General features: G+C 35.3%; 2 protein-coding genes across 4 annotated transcripts in view; one reads left to right on the forward strand and one right to left on the reverse strand.

The window, feature by feature from the left end:
* Positions 1–2,477: 2,477 nt before the first annotated feature.
* Positions 2,478–17,173, forward strand: EIF3M (eukaryotic translation initiation factor 3 subunit M). Its single transcript, XM_034417167.2, has 11 exons — positions 2,478–2,605; positions 4,837–4,969; positions 5,584–5,722; positions 5,981–6,104; positions 7,582–7,676; positions 9,714–9,800; positions 10,413–10,512; positions 12,351–12,432; positions 16,019–16,162; positions 16,529–16,589; positions 16,995–17,173. Exons 1-11 carry the CDS (start codon positions 2,564–2,566, stop codon positions 17,113–17,115), a joined length of 1,128 nt encoding a protein of 375 aa, XP_034273058.1. The 5' UTR covers positions 2,478–2,563; the 3' UTR covers positions 17,116–17,173.
* A 597-nt stretch (positions 17,174–17,770) lies between these two features.
* The window catches only part of CCDC73 (coiled-coil domain containing 73), a 63,318-nt gene continuing 53,298 nt past the window's right edge, over positions 17,771–27,790 (reverse strand). For all 3 annotated transcript variants that reach the window (XM_034417164.3, XM_060687656.2, XM_034417165.3), the window contains 4 exons: positions 26,587–26,752; positions 23,642–24,547; positions 22,163–22,296; positions 17,771–18,097 (listed from right to left, as the gene is read on the reverse strand). In XM_034417164.3, coding sequence (XP_034273055.1) covers positions 17,852–18,097; positions 22,163–22,296; positions 23,642–24,547; positions 26,587–26,752 — 1,452 coding nt within the window. In that variant the 3' untranslated portion in view covers positions 17,771–17,851. The remainder of the gene's footprint in view (positions 18,098–22,162; positions 22,297–23,641; positions 24,548–26,586; positions 26,753–27,790) is intronic.

Here is a 27,790-nt window from a genome sequence, read left to right on the forward strand (position 1 = left end):
CCAGTGCCTTTATGTTTCCTAGTTCAATTTTAATGCCTTGTAGGAAGCTTTATTCCAGGGAGGGAATATTCTAAGAAGCTATAGCCAAATATATAGTCAGATATAACTATTTAGCCAGCTTGTAGATTTACTACTACACTCTGACAGTATTGCCCTCTCTAATAATTTCTACATTTCTTTTGAATTCCCTCATCATTACACTAAGAAACTGCTTTTCCAGAAGCATAAATATGTGGCTGCTGCTTCTCAACATTATTCTTAGATGTGACAAATCATCCTGGGTTTTTGTTGTGTTTTTTTTTTTTTTTTTTTTGCTTCTTTAAAGTCATAAAAGAAAGATGAAATATGAAAGGGTAATTTCCATTTCTTTTTGTCTTCAGCTTTGCTGTTACTAAAACAGCATGAATGTTTCCCACTTATTCATTTAAAAGTTTTTTTACAGCCACCCTTCTTATGTGGCATAATCCTTACTGACTCACAAATAACAATACAAGCATAAAACTCAATACAAAAAACTGACGGTAAATTTATATTTCATAATTAATTATTGCACTACAACCATTGGATAATTGACATTATTTAAGGCTGCTTCAAATTTTAAAATATGGCTGCTTCAATGCATATGCAGTATCGTCTCCATTTTCTCCAAAAACACATTAAACAGAATGGAAATTATAACAGAATATGGGGATATTAAGGGAAAACAGAAGACTGGGTTTTTGCACTAGATTCCTTCATATCCACTAAGCAAAAGTTTTACCCTTTTACCCTTTCTCAGCCTACTTACATGAAATGTCCATCCTCCACATAACCTTGTCCCCCAGAATCATTTATCTCAATTGCTATTCCTTTTTATGTTCTATAATTCTATGCTTTAAAAAAAGAGACAAAACTTCCCCCCTCTTACTCAAATTGTGTCATGGTGCTTTTTTTAAAAAAAAAACAACTAAGTACAAAGGCGGGGAAAACTCTTTTAAACAGTTCAAATATTGGATCTAGCATCAGACTTTAATCAGAAAAGGTGTCTTGTGGTTTACATATATAAGAAATGTCCTTTTTTAAGACAATGAAATTTTAATTGATATTTTCTGTAATAGCAGTCAATGCTATTATTATTTAAACATTGGTAAATATGTTTTAGTGATAATGACTGCTGTAAACGATCACTAGGGAAAACCCAGTTATCACTTTATGCCTTGATTTGTCAAGAGAGAGGTAAATATCAAAACCTTCCCTGGTATGGGGGCTTCTTTCACGTCTTTAGTTTCATTGGCCCCAGCATTGGAAGGAAGAAGCAGGAAGGTTTCTTTTTTTTCTTCCTTTACCTACATTCTTCTATATTACATGAACAAGAATGATTTAGCAGATCTCTGGAAAAAGTTTCAGGGCCGGAGCTCACACTTCAAAACAAGGCCCAGATTTACCCCCCACGTTTGTAAAGTACAAGCCCTTCTTTTTCTACCTTTATTGTACTTAAATGGATCTTGCTTCCAGATAACTTTTTCTAAAATAGTACTGGAGGCACAAAGCAAAGTACCTTATTTTATGTCAAAGCAAATGAATGCACCTCAAGGCTTCAGTGTGACAACCTTCCATCTTTTAAAACAGTAACACCCTATACATCCGCCACCCAAATTTTGACTTTTTTGTTTCAGCAATGACTTGTTTTTCAAATCGATTTAAAAAAACGAGGGCAAAAAAAAAAAAAAAAAGCCTGATTAGGTGGCTCAGTGTCTAAGACACTGAGTTTGTCGATCGGAAAGGTCGGCAGTTCGAATCCAACTATAGGTCTCCTGCGTGAGCAGGGGGTTGGGCTTGATGACCTCCAAGGTCCCTTCCAACTCTTGTTACTGTTATATATAAATATCTGTATTACAATCAAGCCGGAATTGACTAGATGAAAAAAAGGGGAAGGGGCGTTTTTTCTTCGATCAACGTGTCCGATCCCCAAGATTAAAGCAGAAAGCACAAAAATGGCTTTCGGTCCTGGGAGAGCTAAAAAGGCTTGCTAATGATAAATTTGATGGGAAAACCATTGCTTATTAATTCACGAACTTGAGAGCAGGGCTCGTTGTTTTTGAACCTGTGTAACATCTCCTAACCGCAGAGGGAGAAAAAAAAAAAATCGGGCGATTTTTCTCCGAGCCGCAATGAAGGCTTGAAGGTTTTAAAACGAGGCTTGTTTTCCCATTTTAAAAAAAAAAACCGTTCAAAAACTTGTTTATCAGAGGCAAAATAATATTAATAATAAAATAATAAAATAATAATACTACTAATACTAACACTAACAATCAACATCATCATCATCGTTCAGTCCCTGCAGCACTTGCGACGGGGAACACGCGCGTCCCTTTACCGAAGTGCGGAAAAACCGGCTCAGCACCGCTGTCAGCGTAACTACCCAAGAGACTGAAAGCAACTAGGCGGGCCTAGAAGCGCGCTGAGGAACGTCGATTGGAGGAAGGTATCTATGCCCCGGAAACGGAAATGACGTCCCTAGAATGGCGCGGCCTTTTCCGCCCGGAGAGTGTGGTAGAGGCGAGGTGTGGGGGTTGTCGTGGCCATGAGCGTGCCGGCTTTTATCGATATCACGGAGGAAGATCAGGTCGGGATACGGGACGGTTGCTTTCTCTCCTGAGGCTGTTGGTGCCTTCCATTTGTCATACCCCCCCCTTCCCTCCCCCCCGTCCTCCTTATTCCCCAATCCTTAGGAATGACTGTCTATGGCAGGGGTGGGCAACTGTGGCCCTTTTACAACCTGTGGACTTCAACTCCCAGAATTCCTGAGCCAGCTTGACTAGATCAGGAATTCTGGGAGTTGAAGTGCATAGGGCCACAGTTGCCCACCCCTGATCTATGGAGATTCTCAGTCATCCCGGTTCGTGGTTTGTCCCAAAAGGTGCTTTTTTTATTTTTTCCTTTTTTTTTGTCAAGAGGCAACTGGGCTTTTGTTTTTGTTTTTCCCCCATGGAGACGCTTCGCTTCTCATCCAAGAAGAACTGAAGAAGCTTCTTGGATGAGAAGTGAAACGTCTTCAAGGATAAAACAAAGCAAGTCCAGTTTTTTTGGGTGGGTGGGTGGAAAAAGCACCTTTGGGAATTTAGGAATGAATGTAAGACAGGAGTGCGGCTCCGGCTGGCTCGTGGCAGGCAGAAAGGCAGGGATATTTTGCTGATTGCTCGCAGCAGGACCTGTCTGCCTACCTCGCCAACCTATGTCGATGGCGGATAACTGTTTTAAGTCAGGGGTCTCCAACCTTGGCAACTTTAAGCCTGGCGGACTTCAACTCCCAGAATTCCCCAGCCAGCTAAGCAAAGCAAAACTGGCTGGGGAATTCTGGGAGTTGAAGTCCGCCAGGCTTAAAGTTGCCAAGGTTGGAGACCCCTGGTTTAAGTTGCCTTTTCTCCTGGATCTGCTCATCCCCCCCAGAGGTAGGTTTTAGCAGATTCTGACCAGTTCTTGAGAACCAGTAGTGGAAATTTTGAGTAGTTTGGAGAATCGGTAGAAAAACTTCTGACTGACCCCGCCCCCATCTATTCTCTGCCTCCCAAGTCACAGCTGATGGGGAGGAAATGGGGATTTTGCAGTAACCTTCCCCTGGATTGGGGAGGGAATGGAGATTTTGCAGTATCCTTCCCCTGGAGTGGGGTGGGAATGGAGATTTTGCAGTATCCTTCCCCTGCCACACCCACCAAGCCATGCCATGCCCACCAAGCCACACCCACAGAACCGGTAGTAAAAAAAATTGAAACCCACCACTGGTTCCTCCCGTTCTTGTTTTGCATCCAGCTGCCTTTTTTTTCCTAGTTCACCCTTTCCCCTTCCCCCAGAGGTGCGGTACCAGTTTGGCAAAGTCGGTCTGCCTGCTCTGGCGATGCTTCATTGATCAGGAATTGTGTCAATATGGCTTCACTTGCAGTCCAGCGTCTATTTACCCCTATGAGCACTTCACCCCTAAGATTTAGGACTGACGCAAAGAAGAAAGTCCTAAATAGTTTTTGAGCCCTAGGGATTTTTGTTTTCAGTATCAGAACCGAACACAAAATTCACTTCCGTGTAACCATTTGCTATCCTTTCATGTTCATAGGGAAAGATAAGTAAAGTTGGTGCTGTTAAAACAACTGAAAATTCAAAAAGCTTTGAAGAGTTCCTCCCAATTATCACTAACTACCGTGTTTCCCCAAAAATAAGACCCTGTCTTATATTTTTTTGAACCCTGAAATAAGTGCTTGGTCTTATTGACATGCTCTCAAAAGCCCGATTGGGCTTATTATCAGGGGATGTCTTATTTTGGGGAAAACAGGGTAGATCCTAGTTTGCATCGTTCCTACCTTCTGGTATTCCTGGTTAGGCATCTGAGCCCTCGTGATTTTCTTTTTGACACTGGAGATCGCAAAATGGAATCAATTATGATTGTGGCGATTGTATCCTGAAATAATGGTTATATACTATTTCATATGCCTGAGATAATAAGATACAGGTTAAAAAAAGCTAAATGTCAAATATCATGTGCAGCTTAAAATAGACTTGAGTGGAAAATTGTCATGAAACCGTTGTGTGTTTATTCATATATAGGTTGTGCATAGTACCAACAGCATTACTATTCTTGTATATTAAACTGTGATCAGCTGATCAGTTTGTTCTCCAGCCATGCTGACTTTAATTGATAATTTTGACTATTTCAATTCTTTATGGTAAAATTTAAGTTCCAGTTACATTACTCTTATGTACGGTAACAAATTATATTTTATATTAACCAAGAAATGATTATAATTGTTAAGTTTTCTAGAGCTGCTGAGCATGTGCAGTTTTCACAGCAATGTTCTTCTTTAAAAGGCTGCAGAACTTAGAGCCTATCTAAAATCCAAGGGAGCAGAGATCTCTGAAGAGAATTCAGAAGGTGGACTTCATATTGATTTAGCTCAGATTATTGAAGCATGTGATGTGTGCCTAAAAGACGATGACAAAGGTTTGTACAATACAGATGCTTTGGTAAATGTTTCAAAAATGAAAGAAATAGAAATGATGTAAAGACCAGGAATATTACAAATTAATTGTATTTTCCATATAGTTTTTAGCCTAGATTGAACATATAAATGAACTTAACTCACTGGTGGATAACTTACAGTGGGAATTGAATAGAAGCCGAATCACATGTATTTTCCTGTATCATGAGTATCTAAGGGTTACCCTTTACACGAGGGGAGGGGGTGCATGGAAATTTAAAGCTGCATTACATTTACAGGCATGATTAGGTTTGGGAGAGACTTTCTGGACTATCAGGAAGTTTAGGATTAGGGGGTGTTATAGTTTTGACTCTTTCTGGAAGAGCACTTCTTGAACAATGGTGCTGACAAACTTTTGTTCTTTTCTCTAATCAAGATCAGAAAGTATCAGTTCATAATCTAGTGTGATTATACTGGCCAAGCCACCTAAATTATATATGAGGCTATCAGATTTATGTGACGCTATTAAATTTATTTGCCAATTCTAATGTCAGAGATGAATCAAGGAATACTTGATTACATATCTTCAAGACAAGAACTTTTTTCTAATTAATGTAAACTTTTGTTTTCCATATAGATGTTGAAAGTGTGATGAACAGTGTAGTATCTTTGCTTCTTATTCTGGAACCTGACAAACAAGAGGCTTTGATTGAAAGTTTGTGTGAGAAACTAGTCAAATTTCGGGAAGGTGAACGGCCTTCACTCAGGCTTCAGCTGTAAGTGTCTTCTTTGGGAGAAAATAGTATGTTTTTCATTACATAAAGAACAATTATCTCTGGTAAAAGTAATCTGGACGTCTTGTAAGACTCTACAAACATTTTTCACATTTCTGCATATGAGTAGCAAAATGGGAATAATATTCTATAAGGGTCAAAAAAATTCTTGAGTATCACAGAATTCATTGAAATGGTAAAAATGCTTGCTTTTAGTACACTTAAAAATTTGGTGAAAATAGATTGTCCTTTATTGTTTAGGTTGAGTAACCTCTTCCATGGGATGGATAAAAATACTCCTGCAAGGTATACAGTCTACTGCAGCCTTCTTAAAGTAGCTTCCACTTGTGGTGCTGTACAGTACATTCCAACTGAACTGGAACAGGTAAGCAATTAGACCTAAGAGGTGAGGGCAGTTTAACTAATACAAAATTACCAATTTAGAATAATTTCTAAAATTATTCTTTAAAAATTAATTTGTATCCAGAGATCATTTTCAGGAGCAGGATCATATGCTGAGAAAACTGTTCAGGCAGTCCATCTTTCTGAAGATGGGAAGTTAATAAGATTTTTATTAACTTCACCATCTTCCAGTATTCCACTGATGCTTTTAAAACACATTCGAGAGGATTAATGGACTCTGGAACATTGGCAGTGGGGGATTAGAACAGGGTGGATTTGATTTAAATCAAATCAATTTAAATCAAGTATCATTAGTAAAAAGGCTTGATTTAAATCAACTCGATTTAAACCATAATTTTTAAAGAGCAGTCATCTCTGTCCTGCAGCAGCTCCTCCTCTGACCAACTGTTGATTTACCGATAGTCCCAATATTGCAGAATATACAGCCTCATGCTACATAACTAAGCTCCATTTCATGTTGAATAAATTAGATTATTAATGAATCTTAAATAGAAAACTATCTTTAGATAGATGTTTACTCCAAAAGCATTTTATTAAAACAAATTAGATTTTTAAAAAAATCTGATTTAAATAAAAAAAATTGATTTTTTTGATTTTTTTAAAAAAATCATTGATGTTTATCCACCCTGGATTAGAATTTAGAGTTGCTATATTTTTTGCCATTGGGTCAGATGCCTTCCATGAGTAGAAATAAATCCAATCCATTTCTTTGGTACTATGTTGAATGCAGATATTTTTCAATTGGAGTTTGGTTTCCTGCTTTCAAATAAATTATGTGTGGTAATATTACTATTTCTGGAAGAGTAAGTATAACATTGTACCGATCCTTTCTTAATGGTAATGTGTTCAGCAACTGTTCGAAATTAGCCGCCCTGAATCTTCGGAGAGGGGCGGCATACAAATTGAATTAATAAATAAAATAAATAATAAATTATGACTGCGCTGAACAAAGGGTACTTATGACAGGTCTTAGTTGTGACTATCATAGCATCCTCGTGATCATGTGATCGCTGTTTGGGCAACTGGTTTGTAGTGTATGGCATTGCAGCATGCTGTGGTTACCTGATCGTCATTTGTGACTTTCACTGCCAAACAAAATCAATGAGAAAGCCGGCCAGAGGTTGCAAATGCCAATCACATGACCATGGGATGTTGCGACCATGCAGGATTCCCCTAACAATGGCAACTGGGCCTGCTTGAACCGCTATCATAAGTCATATGACATCACATTATTACTATTACTTAATGATGGAGCTCCTGGTCCCAATTATCATTGGTAAGAAAGGACTACCTGATGACAGAAACCAGCTAATATCTGATATCCCAGATTTGACATTCTTATACCTTATTTTAGAAATATTTTCATTTCGAAAACCAAACTATTGAATGATGTTGCTCAACAGTAAAAACATACTTTTCGTCTTAAATATTTTATATAGGTTCGAAAATGGATTTCAGATTGGGATCTTAACACGGAGAAAAAGCACACTGTTCTTCGACTGCTATATGATGTATTAGTGGACTGCAAGAAGAGGTAAGAAAAACTGCATGCATATCAATTTTTAAAATATATATTGAATCCACAGTTAAACTTATGTAGACAACTAGACAAGCACTGAAATTTACCTTTGTCATGACTAATTTGGTTTCTGTTGAATTCATTGAGTCTCTAATAAATATGTTTTATTATATTTGGGACATCTTGGACTTCTTCCATTTGGGACAAAACTCTTCCGGGAAGTGTTAATTCCATCCCAGAATGACATAGTATAGGAAAATATTCAGTAGGACACAGAGAGGGATCAGAGCGGAATGCTCTGGTAAAGGGGTTTTTGGCCTAGTCATAGGATTGACTCCAAACTACTTTAACTTCTTCATTCAAAGAGATTGATTGAATCAATTTGAATATTTAGGAAATGTGGTTGTTAAAAACAGATGGGTAGGATTGAGGGGCAGATAACAGAATAGTTGAAAGTAATTTTATTACTTATGATGAATTCAAATGTTAGATTGCAAGATTAGATTAGGCTTTCAGGATTAGAATAAATGGTAATTTCCACATACCATCTATTGGTTAAGCAACAGGAAAATTTCCTCGTTTTGGCCCCTTCTAACTTTATTTTCCTAAGGGAAAAGTCAAAGAGGAAAAAATCTGGATTTGATTTTGGATTTTCTTGTTCTTAGATGATTTGATAGATTAAATATTCTTTGCTTCCCCATTCCTAAAGTAATACTGGAGTTATGTATGCTGAGTTAATGGGAATATGAATTAATAGTCATGTTATACTGAGTGATCCTACTTTTCTGTTGATGGGTTTTTTATATTTACATGATAGTGGTGCTAATGGTTTTCCTTTTCTCACTGTGAGAGTGAATTTCCAATAAATTTATACAACATAAGATCCATTCAGATTCTTTTGCAGAAAACTATTTAATCTGCCTTTTCTTCAAAGCAAATTTGATGATAATAGTGATTGATTGTTACAAGATCTGAAAATAGATTCTTGAGTAAGAGTCTCCAGGGATATTAAAATATTGAAGAACAATTCAACATTGTGGAAGCAGACTTCCCCTCTATAACACACTCTAGGGGCACGTGTGGAAATTCATTCTGCTGAATAATAATAATAATAATAATAATAATAATAATAATAATAATAATAATAATAATAATAATAATAATAATAATAATAATAATAATAATAATAATAAAAATAAAAATAAATAAATAAATAATTTTGACTTTGAATGTTTATTTGGCAATTCTATCTTGGATCTCCTCCCCTTCCCCCCCTAAAAAAAGAACAAGTTAATGCAGGAACATGGCTGTTGGCCTTGCAGTCTCAGGAAATCAAATATAAATTGAAGTTAGATCAAATTATATTTGAAAATTTGTGAAGGTTTATCATTAAAACTTTAGGCTCAAGAGATCATTCAAAGTACTTATATTTTAAGGTACGAGAAGTTTAGAAATCTTCCAAAAGTATCACCCAGCACTGCCGGTTTTATGAACAGCCTCTCTGACATTTTGAGGAATGACACCTGGTACAGCATCGCCCCTGAAGTCCATATGGCCCTGATAATATTTTGTTATTATAAAGGCTTAAAGGCCTAGACTTTTCAGCAGACCACAGGGGGTGGTTTTTTATAATACTACTCTATAAATATTCTGTACTGTTTTTGTGGCTCTTGTATGATTTTCTTATCTTTTCTGCCCCTCCAAAAAGGAATTGAAAAGATTTAAGCAACATTAGCATTTACTTTGCTTCTTAACAATTATATACAGATGTGTTTTAACATTTTCTATCTGAAAGGGCTTCCTTCAACCATCCAGTTTTCCTACAACCAGTTTAAGATTACTGTATAAAATTACTTTATTAATTACTGTATAAAGTTAACTATGAAACTACATTTTAAGAGGAAAATTGAGACTGAATAACTTCACGATGCTTCTTTATCCTTATACTTCTACATCATAATTGTAACTTTCCACGCGCTTTGCATTAGAATAATAATTTTATAATGCCTTTATGAAATGATTTTCAAAAGAAGTGTTTATTTGTTTTTTCAGCAGCGACAGTGCAGCAAAAGTCATGGTAGAATTACTGGGAAGTTACACAGAAGATAATGCATCTCAGGCTAGAGTCGATGCTCACAGGTAATGTAAAATCGTGAGTTTTTCATAGAGGATTTTGTTCAGGAGTAACTGTTTACTTCCTCTGTGTCTTTGTAAAGCTGTATTAAACATATGGCAAAAAGAGATACAGCTAAAATAGTCTATGAATGGGAAAAGGACATAGGTGCACATGTGTAGAAAAGGCAGGGGTCTTATTATTACTACTATTTTAATAATGCAGATTTCAGGCATTTAGAATGTAGGCAATAGGAAATATTTTTTTAGAAGAGTATGTTATATAATCTTCCAAAACATGGAAGAGTATTTCAGTTTAAGTACAATTCATTTCTTGCTATTGAATTTCTTGCAAAAGAAAAAGCTAAAATAAAACTCAAGGTCTGCCTACTTCAGTTGATTTGTACAGAGAAAGTGTATTTTTTTCAGAGAAAACTAATATTTCTTTATAAAAAGCATTGCTTTTCTTCACTGTTCCTTATTTCTTTTTTCTATTAAATTGTAGTTTTAGGAAGTTTAGATCTAAGAGCACAGATTATAATCTTTAAATTATTACAGAAATGTGTTCTGCTAAATAGTAAGATAAAGTAATCCAATAATAGCATGAAATGGTGTATGTTCATTTTGCTTTCTGTTTAGGTGTATTGTCCGTGCACTAAAGGATCCAAATACCTTTCTTTTTGATCATCTTCTTGCTTTAAAGCCAGTCAAATTTTTGGAAGGAGAACTTATCCATGATGTAAGTATTATTAAAAAATATAAAACTCATATAATACAACATGAGATATTCTATCTAAGGTATTTGAGTGATTTATGTCCACTTTCTTATGAATTCTATCAATTTTAATGGTTGCAATAAATTACATCCCAATGTGTTGTAAACAACCAAGAATGTTATAATTATCATTGGGCATGCATGCTTCTTCCTTCCTGTTTTCAACTTCTCCATGTTTCACAAATCATGGTTAATGTGAATAATACTTAGCTTCAAATAGTTCAACTTTAAGTTACTGAAGAAAGTAACTTGCTTAAATTGATTGTGGATAAGTATAACCAACATTGTCTGAACAAGGGAAACTCCACTTAATGAAAGAGAAAGCTGAACTTCTTTCTGGACTCAGGAAGAAAGAGGGATGTAATAATCTAACCATGGTTTATTTCTGCTCATGCATGTCATGCTAAATCTCAGCTGGAAAATCTGAGCCCTATATATGTCCCTTATAAGGGACTTCTATTTTATTTTATTTTATTTTATGTATGGGATTTATATGGTTCCTATTTTATAAAATAACTCTTGCAACTCAAAGCAGTCTAGAAAACATAGTTAAAAATAAAAGATACCTTTCCCTTCAGGTTCCAGACTAAACATTCTCCCAGCTCAATCTCTTATCCTAGCCCAATCCTTGGGGGAAGAGCCAGATGGTAATAGCCCTCTGAAAGATTAAAAGGGTTGAAATCCTCCTGATTCCCAGTGGGAGGCTGTTCCAAAGGACGGGGGTGGCCACAGTGAAGACTTATGGTTTTTGGTGCACTTAAATAAATAATCCCACCCCCAAAAGAAGTCCAGGCAAAAAAATGCCTCTTTGCATAGCCACCATGATGCCTATAGCAATTTTATTTGTGCGTGTTTGTATGTGGGTATGTGTTGGAGAAATGGACAATTTTGATTGCCTCAGGAAGCAACCTCTGAGGCCATTCTCAATCTTTTTTTTTTACCTCTCATATCGATATCATTTCAGACCTTGTTTTTGAACTTGAAGTTCATATATTTGAATCAATTTTAATTACAACTGCATAGGAGCATTTTGTTGTTATGGTCCATTAAATCAAGGCTGACTACGTGAATAAGTTCTTGATGTTTTTTTTATTAACATTTTTTGAAGTGGTTTTTTAAAACTTCTTAGCGTTGTGAGAAAGTACCTGACCTAAAATTACTCAGATAGCTTTCATGCCTTAAGGCAGGACTAGAACTCAAGTCTCCTGGCTTCTAATCAAGCATCTTTAATTACACCACCAAATATATGAGGCTACCTTACACCAACTCAGAGAGTTGGCCGTTTTGCCTGGTATCATTAATGCTAAATGGTAAGAGGTGGACATAGCGACGTTGAACACATAGGTGGTCATTTTCTGTTGGAATGAAGTTGGAATTTAGTGCATTGTAAAGCACAGAATTGCTTTACAATGCACTAAATTATTGCATTAACCCCTGATTTAGAAATGTCCTTTAGTTATAGTGGCCATGTAAAATTCCTGAATTATGTATTGAGAAAATCAAAATGGCGATGTCTGTGTCCAAAGAATATCGTTCGGAACTATTGGATTAAATAAATTTTAATCATGTTTATTAAGGCAATTTTTGTGTCCTTTCTGCACCTCAAAAAGATCTAGGGAGCTGCACATTATCCACACTTCTGAATGAAATGTTTGTGAAATGCCTATTGAATTAAATTTAGTTTTATCTTCAAACCTATTAGATTTATTGAGAATTTTTTTCTTTCTTTCTTTCTTTCTTTCTTTCTTTCTTTCTTTCTTTCTTTCTTTCTTTCTTTCTTTCTTTCTTTCTTTTTTTGATAGCTTTTGACCATTTTTGTAAGTGCCAAGTTAGCATCCTATGTCCGTTTTTATCAAAACAACAAGGACTTCATTGACTCTCTTGGTAAGAATTTTGTTATTATCCTTCTTTTATTTGTTTCTTAAATCTGTGTTGTTATTATTATGAAGTTTAACCTATCCCAGCCTCTTCAAGAAAGAGTGATAAGAATGGGATATGTCTCTTTATTCTGTAGTAGGCTGTAATAACTCCTGTTTCACCTCTGTTTTCATCAGTAAGACCCATAACCCAGCTATCTTCTTGTAATCATATATGCATACTACAGCTAAGATAAAGCTCAGATGCATCATTGAATAAACTACTTTTAGCTTCCTCACAGGTGTGATTTATCTTTGTTTCTTATTTTTCAATTGCAAAATGTCCCAAAGTGTATCAAAATGAAAATCTAGTTTGATAATCGCTTACTTGGTATTCTCCTGGTGTATCAAATATTAGAATTGGGATGTCAGTTCTGTGCCACATATTATAGTAATAAATTATGCTAAAACCTCCTAACATATTAATTGGAATCATTCAAAGTAAACAGCCATATAAAGAAATGAATCTGCCTTTCTATAGAGTAGTCTTTAGATAATTTGAAAACTTTGTAAAGGAACTCAAATTACATGTCCTAGATCAAAGGTTCCCAAATTCAGATATATTCAGTGTACTGCTATAGCACCTAAAAATCCTGGCATTGTTCTTCTGAAGAGATAAGGTTTAGAACAGTTACACGTTACTATTCACAGGGAGTGGAATTGGTTCCCCCCCCCCTTCCAAATGTTCATTGTTTGAATTACTAAGAATTTTTTTTTACCAGTCTTGGAGCTTAGTACTAGTTACAGGCTTGTGCCCCATCTTTTGTGTGCAAACGTTGTTTAAGAAACCATTAAGGTACTAAAGTGCAGTAAAATTAAATACTTCTAAGTGTTCTTATGCAAGCTTAAGCTTTTTCAAATGTATTAAAACCTATCAAACCACATTCTATCAGAGTTAATATGTTTCATAGGATGAAGCTTTGTGATGGAATGTTAATGTCAGCACCCTCTTTATTTATACACCATGGAAAGAAAAGGAGTAGTAATTAACACTTTGACACTCCCCCATTGGTGTGTAATTGACTGTTTCAAAGGAGCACTGGTTCATAAGTAATTGCATGCATGAAAATTACTTTTTCTGTATTGCAGCATTTTAGGACAAGGGTCAGCGACAAAGCAAAAATTGTTCAGTGATGCAGGCTTTTATATTACTGCATTACGATTTAGGGATACTAGTACTGAATAAATATTTTCATAAAATCAGGGTTTAATATTTTTGTGGATTTTAGTTTCTAAAATATTATTTGTTTCCATTGGATGAAAAAAAATGTAATTCTAAAGCAAATGCAAAATGGAATGCCGCTGCTCTTATATCAGTTAATTAATACAGTAGAATTTTTAAAATAATTTTGTACCACATCTACTTGAAGTCATTGTGGTTGCCACACAAATCCACACATTTGCCCTTAACACAGTGTGGTTGCCTTTGAGGAGACAAAGTAAAATAGTGACTTTTGCAGATCTGTCCTTCTGGCTATGATCCATTTTTCACCAAAAGTTTGATCTCTCCCCAGAAGTATTAAAGATGGCAATGAGGGCTCAGGTAGAGAAGAAATGGCCCAATGTAATTTCATTTCCTTCCTGTATTAAAAGAAGCCTCTGCTAGATCCATAACTATATAGTAGACTAGGCTCAGATAAGTATACTCATTTTTTCTAAGCAAGTTTAGCTTATTTATTTATACATGAAACTGAATGTATACAGTTGCCTTTATACATAAGTAATAAGTACGGTAGGCTGCATGTGCTCTTTTGAAATATTAAGATACAGGGAATTGCACAGAATGCATTTGATACCTCTTCTCTTGTCAATCCATTTTACCCAACTACGATTATTAATTCATCTGGTATGTGAAGAATTCCATAAAGGATTACAATTCTTTTAATATTTCTATTCTTAAAAATTTTTCCTCTTTTACTTGCTCATCTCCCCTTGTTTCAAAATTATTAACAAGCCACATGAAGCTATAAAATCTGTTCAGGAAAGGCTCCCACAGGTGGCATCTGTTTGTTACAATGCATTGCCTTATTAATGTTGACAGGTTAGGCCAACAGTTGTATTATCTTGTGTCAGCTGTGAATCACCCTAACATGTTCACATTTGAATCTCATCATACAGACAAGAGGCAACCTTTTTACTTTTAAAGGGGTAATTAATGCTTCATTTGCATTTGTTAATTAGAGTTAATGCACAACTAATTGATTTTTGGTGCTTGTAGATTTCTATTAAGCCCAGTTAGCTGTAGTTTCTGGAGCACCCTGTTTGGTTGAGTTATGATGATCACATTTTTGTTGAATCTGTGCCAGATAAATAGTCTGCATCATAATTATTGCTAATTAATGCAGCATTATGTCTGGTAGTAATCTGCTTCCTGCTCTTATATTAATATAACAATGTTATGAATTCAAATATAACTATTAGTTGTGCATTTGGATTTGCTTTGGCAATTTCTAAAATATAATTAATGTATTGTACAATAGTTTTATATAGTTGCAAATTGAATGAAAAAATTGACATATAAAAGATTTCATCCAGCTATAACTTTCCAATAGTGAAATGGCTTTTCTGTACAGTTCTGTACACAAGACAAATTGATTCTATATTTGGGAGGCCTGGAAAGGAAGTTTTATTACACAAGCAGGTCTTCTTTGATGCTGGGTGAGGCCATAGAAATGTACGTAAATCAGATATTTAGCTAAGCTTTCAATGCTCAATAACATATATATGATTCAGCAAGATGCTTTCCTCTTTCGTGTAACACTAGCATAAGAAAACACTGAAATCAACTCTTCTTTTTGTAGCTCATACCACATTTTAATTGTGTAGGTTTCTTTCCTCGGCATACCAATTGTCAAGCAATTTTCTAACTTCTTTATCTTAGTATTCCACTAGCACATTACCACTGTTTTTTTAAAATATCTCCAACTCTGATCTGATTTTCATTTTCTACCTAATGCAATCTCTTTGCCAACCATTGTAATTACTAGCTTTTCATCTCAAATCAAAAATATCTTCACTCCCGTTTTTGTTTTGCTTTTTTCCTTATTTTCCCTATCCAAATCTTTTCTCATTTCATTTTCTGTAAAATTGCTATCTTTCAGTAATTTGATTGGATCTAATCAATGAATAATATTTTCATGGCATAAAAATAACCCTGATAAGTGATATTTATGCAGCAGCTCTCAAGGCTACAGATTGGCCAAGAGAAAAATAATACGCGATCCTGTCTTTCCTAACTTTCCTTGAGATTTTTCTTTGTCTGCCCTATATTTTGAGGAACTTTACTTAGGTCAACAGTGTTTTGGCAGGGTTGTATAAGCATCAAATTGGCAGAGGTGCTCACTGAATTAGAATTCTAAGAATATTATAACTATTGAAATAGCACTCACATTTTGTGTGCACTGGTGTGTGGGTACTGTGGCGTTTCATGAATCTGCAAATTTATCAAAAGAATCTCAGTTATAAAAAAGGATTTTTTCCTAAATCATGTTACAAGAAAATTATTTGTCAGAGTCTGCACACAAGTAATTACATCTCAGTATTCTTTAACATAGGTCTGTTGCATGAACAGAACATGGCAAAAATGAGATTGCTTACCTTCATGGGAATGGCAGTAGAAAATAAAGAAATTTCATTTGATACCATGCAGCAGGAACTTCAGATAGGAGCTGATGATGTGGAAGCATTTGTTATTGATGGTAAGGTAATTTGTTAAACACAATTTGTAGTATAATTCACTTCTGTTGAACATAGATTTTTCAGTTGTATGAGTTTTTAAAGCTGAATTTTAAGTGAAACACACAATTACTTTAATAGCCATGCATAGTTTTTGCAATGTTGAATATAATTTTTATTAAATTATGTATTTTTATGGCAGAATGTATAGGAATAAAAAATGCACATTGTATTTATTTTAAATAAATTAATGTATAAAATACATCCTGGTAATAATACTTTCTTCCTGGGTTGAAATAAACCCACATTAAAAGAATAGAGAGTACTACAAGGATATTTTTAGAATTTTAAAAGGAATTCATTATGCCTCATTCTGTTTTGTTTTATAGCTGTGAAAACAAAGATGGTGCATTGCAAAATTGATCAAACCCAGAGAAAAGTAGTGGCCAGGTGAGTCCTCAGTCTTTTTCTGCACCAACTTAACGCGGTCCTGATTATAGTACTTATACATCTGTTTAATATTTTAACTAGAAGTAAGATAATTCTTATCAGTTTCCTGTAGTTAAATAGTTGCTATTTATCATAATTTTATTAAAGTTCAGACTGAATGTGATTAGCTTATTTAATGAAAGAGTCCTATTTTCCAGCACATTTCATTTAATGGCCAAACAGTGGCAAGAATACTAATGAGTCCTGTATGATGTTTTTTAACTGAAGGCTGCAGAATCCTTATAGCTGAGACTTGCTATAAACAATTTGAAAAGGATTTTTTTAAAAATCTAGATTCTATCTTGTATTTTCTAAGTAGAAAAGTGTAACATTTTTGTTACTTTATTATTTTTTACATTTCTTTAGTCACAGCACACATCGGACCTTTGGAAAACAGCAGTGGCAGCAATTATACGACACCCTGAACTTCTGGAAACAAAATTTGAATCAAGTGAAAAACAGTCTTCTCAGTTTGTCAGATACTTGATTCTTTATTGATAAGTTTATCTCATTGAAAATGGATGACAATAAACCATTCAGCTTAATTCTGTGAATTTCTTTATTGAGATACTAAACAACAATTGGATTTTAAGGCATTCATTAAATTGCCTTACAAGCTTGTTTAAATGTAGCAGCAGAAGTAATAAATTCCATTTTCATGTAAAATGTGAAACAAAAAAGTAGCAGGTTGACTTAACAAATAAATAAATCTGCTGACGATGTTACCTAGTCTGATAACAAAACATTTGAGAACTAAATGGAAACAAGCTCGGAGAGCAAACCACTGCCAAAATTTAAAACCCAAGCTACAAGTATTTTCTATTATTTCAATAACTAATTTTTTTCTAAAATAATAATGTTCTGTAGTATCTAATTATATAGGTTATTTCAAAGTTTGGAAAATTCCAAAGATACTGTATTAGGATTCTGGACTATGAAAATACACATTATCTTGAGAACTGATCTACATTTAGTACCTTCATATTGATTGCACTCATTTCCCTCTAATGATTAGTAGTGAGAAAGAAACGCTTTAAAAGAAACAATGTATACCTATTCTCCCCCCCTCATCCCCCCCTCCATTTGCCACTTGGGGAATGGAGAGAAAACAAAGATTTTTGAGATTATCAGAGCAATTCAACTTTTCTCACTTCACAAGATGTTATTTTAGGCACTGAATGTAACAAGCATGAGACAAGTCAAGGACATGCATATAGGAACAATTACATTTCCATTTTTCCTGATATCACTGCTTTTTCCAAATATTCATACTTTCTCTTTCTGGACTGGCCGAGCTTTTCTAAATACAATAACTTTTCAGTTTTACTGATCTGGGTGTTCGTGAAGACATTTTGTGAATTCCCATCTTCAGTGCTGTCTAAGCTCCCTTTTAAAGTAGCTGTACTGACTTCAGAGAGTAGAAGCTGTATTGACTTCATTTGCGGCTGTGACAGAATCTCTGTTGTGGCCTAAAATGTAAGTATACAATATTAGAATAAATAAATAAATAACTTTATTGTCATTGTACGTGTATACTCAGTATACCCATACAACGAAATTCACTTAACACCCAAAGACCAGGTCCAACACACATAACAATCCCCAAACACACTCCCACCCACCGCAATTCTCCACCCCTAAACCACCCAAACATCCACACAACAGACCAAGTAATACTGTGTAACAGCTCACTGATGGTGGTCCTTTAGTTCATTGTTGAGTGCAATTATAGCTCTGGGATAAAAACTGTTCAGAAAACATGTGATCCGAGTTTTAATAATTCTGTATCTTCTGCCAGAAGCCAACAGTCCAAAAAGATTGTAAGCAGGATGGGAAGAGTCTCCTAAACAGTATATCTAAAGAACAGTCATACATTTTTCTATAAGTATTTTTAGATACTAGGAAAGAATAAGCTGGAATCTCTGATACTTATTTGGGTTTATTTTTCTGTAATTTAACTACCTCAGGCATGTTCCTGAGGTAGCTTATTAAGGTAATTAAACTGACACTACTAATAATAATTATTGGACCAGAGTTTCAAACACAACTCTATATAACATTCAAAAATATGTAAAATATGTACTGTAGGATTAAAACTAAATATTTGCCCAGTATCAGCCACATCGACAGCATTTTCTCTCACCAGCATGAGGTCTTCTACATGTTAGAATAACAAAATAACAGAGTTGGATGGGACCTTGGAGGTCTTCTAGTCCAACCCCCCTGCTTAAGCAGGAGACCTTATGCCATTTCAGACAATTGGCTGTCCAATCTTAAAAACGTCCAGTGTTGGAGCACCCACAACTTGAGGCAAGTCATGATTAATTGTTCTCACTGTCACTTAATTTCTCCTTAATTCCAGGTTGCTTTTCTCCTTGATTAGTTTCCATCCATTGCTTCTTGTTATGCCTTCAGGTGCTTTGGTGCTCCCTCTTCTTTGTGGCAGACCCTCAAATATTAGAACACTGATATGATGTTATCCCTAGTCCTTTTCTCTAGACTGGCCATACCCAATTCCTGCAACCGTTCTCCAGCCCCCTAATAACATCTTTTTTTATATGGTGGCAACCAAAACTGAAGGCAGTATTCCAAGTGTGGTCTTAGTAAGTCATTATAAACTGACATTAACATTTCACAGCCTAGGACTGCATTATGGAGAAATCTGTAATAATTCTGAGTCTGACAACAGCAGGTGTCAGCTATCTCACCATTGCAAATGCCACTCAGCCGAGGCCAGCCTGGCAGAGAAGATATCAAAGCAGTTGACTCCAAAACCCAAGCTTGCTTACAGGACAATGTTATGTCAACATTATGTCTGACATTGAACATTCTTATGTAACTTTTCTTTGGGGTATAGAATATAAAATGGATAAGCTGAAAAATATTGTATAAGTCATCTAGTGAAACCCTCCTACTTAATACTGGGAACCACTGAATCATTTCCAATAGACAGCTACCCAAACCTTGTTTAAAGCATGGAGAAATCCCCCATGTTCCTGGCAGATTGTTTTACTGCTTAACAGCTCTTGCCATCAAGAAAGTCCTCCTACCAAATCTCTTCTTGTAACTTCAGTATGAACATTTTCTTGTTTCTCCCCACCTCCCTCCCCCAAAAAAATCATCTGCCATTTGCAAAGGAATCCCTTTCAAATATCTATAGACCGTGATCATGTCTCCCTGCACTCTTTTCTTTGGAAAGTTAAACATGCCCAGCTCTTAATGCACAGGGCTTGGTTTCCAGACTCTATATCATCCTGGTAGCTTTCCTCATAACCCCTTCAGCTTCTTCATGTCCTTTTTAAAGTATAGTGCACAGTGCTGGCCATGATGTTGCTATTGCTTTTATGATCTTTATGCAGTATTTTTTTCTAATGTAGGTCAAGATGATAGATCTTCATTGTTTGTTCCTGTTCAGCTGCTGATCCACTAGTAGTCCTTGATTCTTCTCATACATTATACCACCATGCTAGGCCTTCCAAATCCTCAGCTATGGAAGAAGCAACAGAAGCAGGAACAAAGTTGAATATTCTAGGCAATTCAGGAACCCAATCTTGCTGGGTGTGGCTGCAATACACAAGCCTGTTGAATTCATTTTGAATTGTGATTTTGTAATCATGTTTTTGCTCATCTAACTTGCCCCTAAAGGGTTGGTTAGAGGTTTGTGACTTTCTGCTACTATAATGGAAGAGGGGGGGGGGGTGCACCTTTACATCCTACAGCAATGTAATAGCAATTGAGAGAGATTCAGGCTATTCAAAAATGGGAGCAGTTCCTTGCTGTGATTTTCTTCAGAGTTCTGATATACAGTATTCAAAATGTATTTCTGGTTAACTGCAAACATATAATTTTATATCTTTTGGATTTCTTGTTTTTGGTTTATTTCAAGGAGATGATTAATATAAATAGTAAGCAAACTTTTGAATTCAAACTCTTAAATGCTCAAAACATTGCTTTGAGTTCAAACAAGTTCAAACTTTATCCAGAGTTTTCTGATGTTGTTTCATGTATTCTGAAATTTGAACCAGGACCATCTTGACAAGTGAATAATATGCCTCTGAGAGGGTAGAATAATCTGATTTTAATTTAAAATATTTTGAAATTTGAAATAGTTGGTTAAGGCATCAGGGTAGAAAGCAGAAGATTATGAGTTCTAGTCCCGCCTTTGCCATGAAAGTCAGCTGGTTGACTTTGGGCCAGTCACTCTGTAAGCCAAACTCACCTCACAGGGTTGTTGTGGGGAAAATAAGAAAAGGAAGATGAGTTGGAAATGTTTGCTGCTTAGAGTTATTTGTAAAAATAATAAAGGTGGGGTACAAACAAACAAAAAATAAATAAATGGAAAGCCCTCTTTAGTTGCTGTTAACTTACACAAATGTACCCTGGTAAGTTTTTTTAATGCCAAATTCTCATGACCTTCCCTTAGTCTAATACCCAGCCTATAAACCAGTTTAACATTGTTAAGTATTCCAGTTTTGAGACTGCTTTGCCTTTTCTCCCAACAATTTTTGTTACGGATACAATTTGCTATTTTAATAATTTTGTTGTAGTCAGAGGTTAGGAAGTGCCCATATCCTTTAGCCACTGTAGGCGGCTGCAAGCATGCTTTCTCTCCTCCAGTCACTTCACTTGCCCTTCTTAGTCATTCTGGATTGGGCTGCAGAGAATATAAATTCTGCAGAAGTATATGCCCATACAATGCCTGAGCTTTGCTTTCCACTGTGCTTCTTGGGTCTTAAGCATTGATTCCTTGTAACCTGAAGCTTCATTTTCTGAAAAGAATTTAGACCTGTTCGTTAAATATGAGTTTAGTTTCTTTTGCAAATGTTCTAGTCCTGGCTACCTAGAAGTTTGACTTGAAGCAGGTTCTGTTAGATGTTTGAACTTAATATTGTTATCAGGAAATATATTACACATTTTTGGCAAATGAGGTTTTTATGTGGCCATACTTTTTATTATATTATTTTACACAAGAATGGCATAGCTAATATTTTGGCAATGATCTTGGCACTATATTGATCTATGCCATTTTCTTGTAGATGAGTACAATTTTCCCCATTCTATTCCAACTTGAAGAATGCTGTTGCTTAAACAGAAGCCTGCATAACATACTCAAGATTACTTTTAGATTTAGCAATCAGACAATGTAAGTAGAAGAAAAAATAAGTAAGTAGAAGAAAAAATAAAGTCAAAGTGTTATAAATTGTATTATATTTCATTCAGACTTACAAATTGCTTATATCTGTAATAATAGTTAGAAAATAAACAGAAATAACTATTCATGATTTTTTTTTACTTGAAAAGTTTTTATGTAGACCTTGTCTTCAAATAAGCTGTGATTGATTTGATTTATATGCTGTGACTTTTTCCTGCTGTTTTCTATCAACTTTAATTGTGAAAAATGATGCCACATTTGCCCTCTTGATATTATTGTGGAGATCAAGTCAGTCTAAAAGCATCAAGATGCATACAATTCTATACATAGCTCTGGAGTTAGCTCACCAAGGTCTGCTCTGTAATATTTTTAATTGACTTACATGTTCTGTGGGAAAAGAAGGATCATAAAAATTGTTTGCTATTGCATTCCATTCTGCACTGGGATTTCTCTTGGGGATTGGATTAATAGTTCCGGTATTCAAAGAGTCAGCATTTCTACTACTGCAAGCGGAAACTGATCAACAAAGAGGAAATGATAACAATTGTGTTATTTCCATATAATTTTACAGTGCCAAAACTTTAAGTTTACTTGTATCTTTTTATTAAACCAAGAAAAATACCTTTTGGCATTATACTATAAAATAAATAAATAAATCAAGTATCAAAACTTAGTTGTATAATCTTTTGTTCTCTCTGCTTAAAGAACTTGATGCAAACTATATACATGTTACTTGATTATATATAGCAAAAAAACCCTATAATTTGTCAACCAATACTATCCATGTTTGTTCTGTTCCTCCCACATTCCAAATGTTTTTGGATAACATAGGGGGAAATCCATTTAATAATTATCCAAAGAAAAACTCCCATTGGCTATTATACCAAGACTTTATCAGTAAATAGTAGCTTTAAAAAGAATTTAGAGTTCAGGCATTAACAGGCAGGTAGATAACCACATTCAGACATCATTGGACCATACATCTATTACTTTATAATTTTCTCCAGAGAATTTCCATCCATTTCTTCAGTTCTGTCTACTTAGCCAAGTATAATTTAGAGTTAATAAAGTAAGGTATAGAAAGAAGGTGACAGCAAAAGAGGTGAATAAACCAAGTAGTAGAAGCCACAGAAATGATTAGAAAGAATATGATAACTCACAAAGTGAAGAAACAAACTAGGCCAGTGGCCCCCAACCTTTTGGGTACCAGGGACCAGTTCCTTGTAGAAAGCTTTTTTCATGGATTAGACGGTGTGTGGTTTCATATGCTGCCTGGACCCCGTGGATGGGGCTTTGCTTGTTTGTGCGGCCCGGTTTCTGACATCATGGACCAGTGCCAGTCCATGGACCTGGGGTTGGGGATCCCTGAACTTGGCAAAGAAATGTTCCAGCAAAGGTCTACTGGATGCCATGAAAATAATTGTACCTTACAAGATCATCAGAGCTCATTGTCTTCTCTGAAGCTAAAACAATACTCTCTTCCTAATTCTACAACATAGTCAAGTTAATCCATCTAATGTCCTTCATAGTGTTTTTGCTAGCATACGGTCACACTCACTGGAGTAAAAAAAAACCCATCACTTTGGGACTACCAATACCTTATCCAATTTTTCCAGGAAATCCTTCACAAAAGGCTTATATTAGACTATTGTCAAAAATTCATTATATAATCCCTTCCGCATTGGTCAGATGGGCAGTGTGTTCAACTTCTACACACTTTGTTCAACCTGCTTCCTTGTTTTGCAGCAATCCCCTTGTCCCCAAATTCCAGCACATACTGGTTATGAATGGATGTCAATTTATGACAGATGTTGTGGCTATATAATTTTAAATAACTATTGGCATTTAAATATTTTCTTACCTGGTGTTTCTTGTCTTAAATCACTATGCATGTTTATAATCTTATCAATTCTTCTTGAGCTCTGGGCATTTTTTATTTCTTGGGAGAGAGGCCTTTCCTTCAAAAAGAAAGGCATTGTTTGAACTTCATCTTGACATATTCTTGATAAATCTAAGTATTCTGTTTTTTCATCCATAACTGGAAGGTCAAAGGATAGCCTTCCATTTCTGTTTATTAAATTTTCTGTTGTCTTCATGAGCAAAGAACAGGATTTTTTTGTGCTTTCTTCCACAGTTATTTTCCTAATTATTGTATTCAATGATTTTTCTCTTTCTTTTTCTTTATTAAAAAATTCAATAAATTGCTCACTGTTGTCTTTGGAAGTATGGACATTTATCTGTTTATCTTTGGCAACTTCATTAATTTTCATGTCTCCAATTTCAGATTCAGGTAGATCTTGAGAATGCAAGGGCAAAACCTTTGTATTCATTTCTTTCAATTCGGAACTGTATTTATCAAAGTGTTTGCTAGGCATTTCATGTACACCTCTAGCTGAATTTTCGATACTTAAAGCTTTCCCCAGAAGTAGATTATTAATGTTTTCATCGATATGAATATTTATACCTATATTCTGACTGGAAGATATATGAAGTTTTGGTGATGTTTTTTCTGCATTACTAGTATCATTGTACTTATCCAAGTCATCTGTGTTGATCGCTGGTAACAATACAGAATCCATTTCAGATTTCATATGGTTATTTGCAGTTTTCTCACAAGTAATTTTAATTTGTTCTTTAGGCTTCTCACTGATTCCTTTATTTGTCAAATAATCTTCCTCATGGGTTGCATTGTTAATATTTTCAGTACTCTCAGAAATGCAGTCATTTGCAACACCAGCACCCAGATAATCAATAGAATGTTCCAATTCTATAGTGGGATTAAAACAATCTAATTTCAACACTTTAAGAAAGTCTTAAGTTCTTCTACTGGTAACAACATCATAGAATAAAAATTGTCCAAGAGAATTACTTTTACCTTTGCCTGCCTTTTATCAAGTAAGGTTTCATTTCTTTCTAGAACTGCCCTTTCTTCGCAATTAGCAATCCATGATTATATAGGTCAGTTCTGGTGTAATTAAATTTAACATATAAAGGGCTTTGCTTATAATGATTTCCCTTTGGCTTTTCTTTTAAACGATCATCCTCATTCATACAATTAGCAAGTCATTTTAAATCTGTTAAAATCTAGAATATATTATTAATAGTAAATTACCCAAAGTAAACTACTTTTAAATATGCATAATGTTTTTCTAAACAATAGTAGCAATTAATAAGTAAATAAATAATAGCAATTCATTTGCAATCCATTAATGTATTTCTACTTCTATATATTTTGGTCATGCTTGTCTTTCAATGTGCTAAGGTTTTCTATCATCCAGAGGGAAACTCACACTGGAAACCCATAAGGTTTAGAAGACTATAAAAGCAGGAATAATGTTACCAGTGGGTTTCAAATCCTATCGCTACTGGTTCACTCATGGGCATGCATACGCTCGTGTGCGCATGTGACGCTTCTGCGCATGCTCAGAAACGTCCAGGCGGGTGGGTGGAGCTTCCTGCCGCTACCAATTCACCCGAACCGGGGCGAACCGGTAGCAACCCACCACTGAATGTTACTCTATCTCTGTAACCTTTGCTATTTTTCCAGAGGCAAGCAGTTGGAAGCATGGATATTCTCAGGAGCTTGTTGTTTTTCCATCAGAATTACAAAAGCAGCACTGTACTGCAAGCTTCACCCATATTGTATGTGCATGTGATACAATCCCCTAACAAAAGGGACAAGGCTTGTTTCAGAACACTGTAACAATGCTTTCATCGTTTTGCATCCCCTTGTATTCCTCCCATGGGTGTCTCTACTGCTAATGTAAAGTGCAGATAAATGAATGTTAACATACGGTATGATAGTTATCAAGGTAGATGCTTACAGAGAATAAGCACCTGTCCTCAGTCCAAGACTGTAAATCTGAGACAGTCTGGTACTGTTTTTCCATTGTAAAAATAATGGGCCTGCCCATTCTGCCGGGAAGAATAGAGTAAGCATGCTCCAGATCCTATCTATTGGAAACAGTGTCTGTCAAATGTATGCAACCGGAACCACTCTGAATAGACTCAAATAAATACTTTATTGCTGACCACCTATATTACAAGAATCTCACCAGACTGTGCGTTCCCTTGGGAAACAGAAAATGTAAACCTAAGGGTTTGACCTCAGCTGTTTTCTCCCCCGAAATGACTTCAAGGTGGAATGTCTCTTTATTTCCCCTAGAAAACTCCCCCTCTCCTTAAGTTGTCATTTTGCAGGACCAAGGAGGTATTCTTCTGTGTCACGGTACCTGGGCCAATTCAATATGTTGGTGATCACCTATAAAGCCCTATAAGGTTTGGCCATTATTACTCCAAGGATGGCCATCCTTGCAAAAGATAGCTGTCCCATAAACTGGCCAATGCTTTCTCCATATTACCAACTTAAAAAAATTACCTTTCAGCCATCATTCTACCTCATTATTGATTTTTTATCAGTTGAAAACAACACATGAGAAAATGGGAAAGTATTCTGCTACCTTGACTTCAGAGTCTCAGAGACTCAGGTAAGTGGAAGGCAGAGACCAAACACTGTGAGCGAAGACAAGACAAAAATTCTTATCATCAAAAATATACCTGTTTTAAACCTAGCTTATGTACATTACTCACAGCTTTTCTACCTCTATGCTAACTGAGCTGGAAGTTAATCAGATGCAGAAACACATAAATTTATGAGAACAAGTGACATTGTTCAGATGTGTTAGGGTGCTCAATGTTGGTGTTTCTGTTGGCATTGTAGAAACGAGGAGATATAACTTATTTTACAACTTTTTACCATATTGACTGATTATCAACATTTTATGTTTTAATTATGAATAATTATACCTTCAAAATATTCTGAATGCTTTTTCTCTACGTTTATACCACTATCTATCTCCAGATTATTGTTTCTTCCATTTTCTTTTTGTTCATGTTCCTTAAAAAAATCCATTGTAGTTTGTGTATACTTATCATCTTTTTGTTCTTTATTTTCATTAGACATGTTTTCTACCTGCAGCAAAACAAAAAAAAAGTAGTTTTATTTTTGAAGATACGAAATTGAGAGACATATTATTTTCTTTGTAATAATTTTTAGCATTGAATTTACAAATGGAACAAAATAGTTCTAGAGTTCAAGAAAAATATTTCTATGCCAAATGTCCCGAAGATGCTTTCTCCAAAAGGCAACTGGTCTTTCTTGTTTTTTGTTTGAAAACATTTCACTTCTCATCCAAGAAGCTTCTTCAGTTCTAACTGACTGGAGGGGAATGGAAAAATGTATATTCTTTGCAATCATCTGGCCGCTAGTGCTCTGAGAGTCCATTGTTATCTTTATCCTCAGAGTCACTTGAATTAAGAGTGTAAAAGGCTAAGGAACTTTCTTAGGGCTGCTGAAAGGACTGCATTGTAAACAAGAGGTAGGTGATGTCATATCCCTTCCCCTCTGTTGGGCTGTTCAATTTTAACATAGATGGCAACTTTGACACCTCTTTCAAACCAATGGTCCTCTCTGTCCAGAATGTGAACTTTGCTGTCTTCAAAAGAGCGGCCCTTTTCTTTCAGATGCAGATGGACAACATGTCATGGATAATTGAGAATCTCCGTTGTCATTCTATTCCAAATAGGAATGATATTACTTCTTTACACCAGGCGTACATTCCAACATACTGTATATACTAATGAAAATAATGCAAAGAAAACAAATAGCAAGCATTCAAGTATGCATTTAGATATACATTACCTGATCCTGAATAAATAGCAGAAAGCCCACTAAAATGCTTTCCCTCAGTTTATTTGAAATCTTATAAGTTATTTCATGTTCAGTTAAAAATTAAATTAGGTATGTTATGGATTTTTATTACATGGAAGATAGTTAACTGAAAATTCTAATTCCCTTAATTTGACATGGAAAGTGATGGATTAATAATAATAACTGTGGGGACAAGAAATATTTTTGGTCACTTGAAGAGAAGAAACCAAATAAAATTTGCACTTTTTCTTCCTAAACAATGTAAAAATCATCAAAAGATCTTTATAATTCTGTAAGATT

This window comes from Pantherophis guttatus, chromosome 1 (assembly GCF_059756535.1).
Source record: "Pantherophis guttatus breed Tessera chromosome 1, ASM5975653v1, whole genome shotgun sequence".
NCBI lineage: Eukaryota > Metazoa > Chordata > Lepidosauria > Squamata > Colubridae > Pantherophis > Pantherophis guttatus.